Source organism: Chondrus crispus, genomic scaffold, assembly GCF_000350225.1.
Source record: "Chondrus crispus Stackhouse genomic scaffold, scaffold_503, whole genome shotgun sequence".
Classification (NCBI taxonomy): domain Eukaryota; phylum Rhodophyta; class Florideophyceae; order Gigartinales; family Gigartinaceae; genus Chondrus; species Chondrus crispus.
In genome coordinates, this window is record NW_005178484.1 from 31,103 (window position 1) to 34,972 (window position 3,870).

The 3,870-nt window shown below is 52.7% G+C and overlaps 2 protein-coding genes; both read left to right on the forward strand.

Moving 5' to 3' along the window:
- Positions 1-794: 794 nt before the first annotated feature.
- Positions 795-2,383, forward strand: CHC_T00009244001 (aminoglycoside phosphotransferase). XM_005709859.1 is given in 2 exon segments: positions 795-2,195; positions 2,196-2,383. The coding sequence occupies 1 exon segment, from the start codon at positions 795-797 to the stop codon at positions 2,193-2,195; it is 1,401 nt and encodes a 466-aa protein (XP_005709916.1). The 3' UTR covers positions 2,196-2,383.
- Positions 2,384-2,396: 13 nt separating this feature from the next.
- Positions 2,397-2,510, forward strand: CHC_T00000369001 (hypothetical protein). Its single transcript, XM_005709860.1, has one exon. It carries the CDS (start codon positions 2,397-2,399, stop codon positions 2,508-2,510), a length of 114 nt encoding a protein of 37 aa, XP_005709917.1.
- Positions 2,511-3,870: the final 1,360 nt, after the last annotated feature.

Genomic DNA, 3,870 nt, shown 5'->3' on the forward strand with positions numbered 1-3,870 from the left:
TGTGCCGAACTGCCGTGCGGAAGGGAGCAGCTCAGGGCGCTAGCTTTAACAAATCGCATCGCAGAAAGTACGCGTGACGGAGGTGCAGATTTTCTGCGGCCTGTGCGCAAAATGCAGGCCGCTGTACGTCTGTACTGTGCGCAGTCTATGCAGCAAACGACCATCGATAGCTTTTTTAAATAAAATTATGAAGATGTGAAATGATTGGTGAACAGTGCTCGGTATGATATACTTCGATAAACGGAACCCCCTTTAAGCGGAACCGGAGGGGTTCTCCCGTGCTGGTTCCGCTTATCGAGAGATCACTGTACAGTGATGTTTCCATAGTTGTCCTCCTCGACGCTACGTGTAGAGGGGTTTTCAAAATTAACCCCTTTTCAGAAATGAGCCTCCCAGAAGGGTACACGTTGACATCATTCAAGATGCGGTTGGAGTATTTACAGTGCAGACGCGTTGTTTAAAATATACAAAAATGCAGACGCAGTCCAGAAACATTACGGTGGTATCTAGGCGACCAATGGCCTCATACTGAATGAATCCACTTATTATTATGCTCTGAAAAGAAATTCAAAATTTACGCGACCGTCTGCACAACCGTCTGTACAACCGTCTGTACAACCGTCTGTACCAAGGTACCACGAGGCTCATTTAGTCCACGCTTGACTTGTCCGACTTCGAACTGTGGAGCCTACAGTAGTGCGATCTAGTACGTGCTCAACCTCAAAAGTCTTCAACGGAAAATATCCCAAGCACGACAACTCGAACACGCAAGATTGCTTCTAGGATTGAAAGAGATGGCACTCCGCAGCGAACAGCCTATCTACGAGTCGTCCAGAGCACGTTGTGAAAGGGATTTAGTCAATGAGGTGCAGCTTCTTACCTTTGATGTGACTCAACAATACGTTTTGCTTGTGGCAAATGGTCCTGATGAATGGAGGCTTCCGGGATTTATTTCTTCCGACGTAAGTGACAGCTCGATAGTGAAGGTGCGCAGCGCTGCCAAGACGGTCATTGGTATCGAATTTCCGCTCATTATTCTTCGACATTGTTACTCTGAGGGGTTGTCCGTTGAAAGGGATGATCTTTCAGCTAGTATGGTCCGCGCTATTCTTGTTGCTCAATGCCAGGAGAAATCTCAACGAGTGCCTTCTGGATGCAGTTGGGTGGCCATCACCAATGATCACAGAGCGGGTGTTGTCCATGTGTCGCACTCAGAGAAAGGAGCGGAGCAAGCCATTCGGCGAGAACTGGAACAGACCATAGCCAACGTTTCGCCGCCTAGACGAGTGCCTTGGGCGTCTATGGGATGGTATCCTGAAACGCTTCGAAAGGTGCGCGAAATATTGCATGGGCACAATCTGCATGTGATGGGTGAATTGGTTCAGATCCGTGCGTCATCCAGAGGAGCCGTGCTAAGGATCAAGACGAATGAGAGCGATTACTACTTAAAATGCAGTACATCCACGTCGAACGATGCTGGAGTCACGTCAATAATGTCTCGCGTTGCTCCAGATCTTGTCACCAAGCCGTTGTTCGCAGATGTGGAACGTCGTCAAATGATCCTTGTGGACCACGGTGACGAGACTGGCTTCTGTGGATTGGATGGTGAAGGGCGTAAGCAGGTCGTAAGAGATCTGGCGCGTCTGCACCGCGCAAGCGCAAAAGTGTTGCCCGATTTGTTGAAGGCCGGTCTACCATGTTATTCACCGCTATGGATGCGTGAGAACTTGAACTCACTTTTTCAGTGTAAGGAGCTTTTGTCCGTGCTAGAAACGGAACAAATACAGAAGCTGTCGAGCCTCAAGGTGAAGCTGCAAAATGATCTGACGGAACTTGTTGATTGGGAAATGCCTAATTGTTTGATACACAATGACACGAGCGACGGGAACCTAATCAGGAAGAACGCTGATGAGGGTCCAGGGGTCCGGTTTTTCGACTTTGACAGCTCTTTTGCGGGCCATCCTTTGTTTGATGTTGACTGGTGCAACCGGGAAATCCTAGAGGTCTATGCACAAGAAATGGACATAGCTGACATTGACGGATTGGTTAGGTTGAGCAGGAAAGTATTCTTCAACCTTGCGCCGCTCGTGCAAGCATATAGATACTTGGACATGGCTAGGGAAGCGGAAGACGGTGCTCCCCGGGAAGACGCCCTTCACTGGCTAGGGGACAGTGTTCGTACCTTGCTGTGGTGACCGAAGACGGAAATGGTGACGACATATTTTTGGGCTGAGTTAACGTGTACGACGGTGCAGGCTGGGACGAGGCGCTCTGCAGGTGGCATCAGCTGTATGCGCTTCGCAAGGAGTAGGAAGGAAAGTATGAAAGTTTTGGCGGGAGCGTCATCGTCAGGACGACAGTAAAGGAGCCATGAAAATGTTCAGTTCGTGTTTTGCATGTATCACCGGCTTTATGAAACGCCGGTCCATCTTCTGATAACGAGGCGTACGCACACTGCACTGCGGTTGCCGCATTCGTACCAGACGGAGCACAAGGAGGGGGCTCGTTGACAGGACTCGCGTACAGGGGGAGCAGTGTTGGCATGAGTGCGGACGGAAGACATGTGATGTCTGCACCCTGGGACGAGACTGTGTGTGCGTGGGACGTGGATAGAGGGATCACACTTCGTAGCGGGTGGGCAGAGGGCTGGTAAGACATCACGGGTCGAATTCTGAGGACCGCAGACACGGGCACTGTCTCATATACAGGATAAACATCGCATATAACTCTACGCAAGGGAAGAGTTGCATGAAGGCGAGAGGACGGGTTCTGCGGCTGTCCTGGGTCAATTGGATACTACAGTAGACTCATAGATATGGCATGATCACGCGATTGTACTTGCAAAAGGCCGACCTGCGAGTCCAAATGGCTGTAACGGTGAAGAGGCCGAGTGGGGCGTCGGAGGTCCTGTCGAGACGCGCTTTCCTGGACCCACGAGGGGCGAATTCGACGTCACCCTAGCGTCGCCGACGTCACTGGTACAAAACGAGAACATGCGGGGATCTCGTGTTGAGCGCGCTCCAGCGAGGCCTTGGGAGCAGTCACGGACGCTGCCACGCCACGAGAGTCGTTTCGGTAATACTGGACACGCCGTACTCGCCCAGGAAGAGGGCTCCTGTCTATAACGTACGACGCACGGACCGGCAGTCTTTGAAGAAACAGGCAGGCCTTGGTACAATATCCGTCGAAAGATGCGATTTAACGCACAGTCGTGGCCGCACGCCTTGTCGCTCCTGACCATCACGCACACTCTCGCCTGTGCCCCGCGCCGCCCCATCCGTGACGACCCACTGACCTCCGCCAATTCTGTGTTAAGGCCACGGCCGCAGCCGGGTGCTGCCGTTCTTGCCGGGAATTGCCCGCTGCGTCCCTTTGCAATTCCTCTACCCCCATACAGCGGGGGCATCGCCGGGTGTCCAACTGATCTTTGTCGTCAATCGATGTATCTAGTGAGCGTGAATAAGTGCTGCGGCAAGCTCTGAGGATCGTACCCCTGTCGCAGAGTTTGTGCAAGTGGGGCTAACGCAGTGGTTTCCCGGCAGTCCCACGGGAGCTCTCGTGTCCGCATGCCAGCAATGTATCCCACTAACCCTCCGCCAATTGGCTGTTCCCAACCAAGGAGCTCTTGGTGGAGTGAGGTGGAGTGAGGTCAGCTTGAACACGTCGACATCCATCCGTGCTCTATCACCCCCACCACCGACACAAGCGCATCCGCACCGTCGCCGCCGCCCCACCGCCTTTACGACCGCCCTCACCCACACTCATCAACCTGCCCTCCTTCTTTCCCTTGCCCCTCCGAACCTACCACTATGATTTGCCCCCCGTGGACTCGTCAAAAGTAACATCGCTGGATACGATCACTTTGTGCAA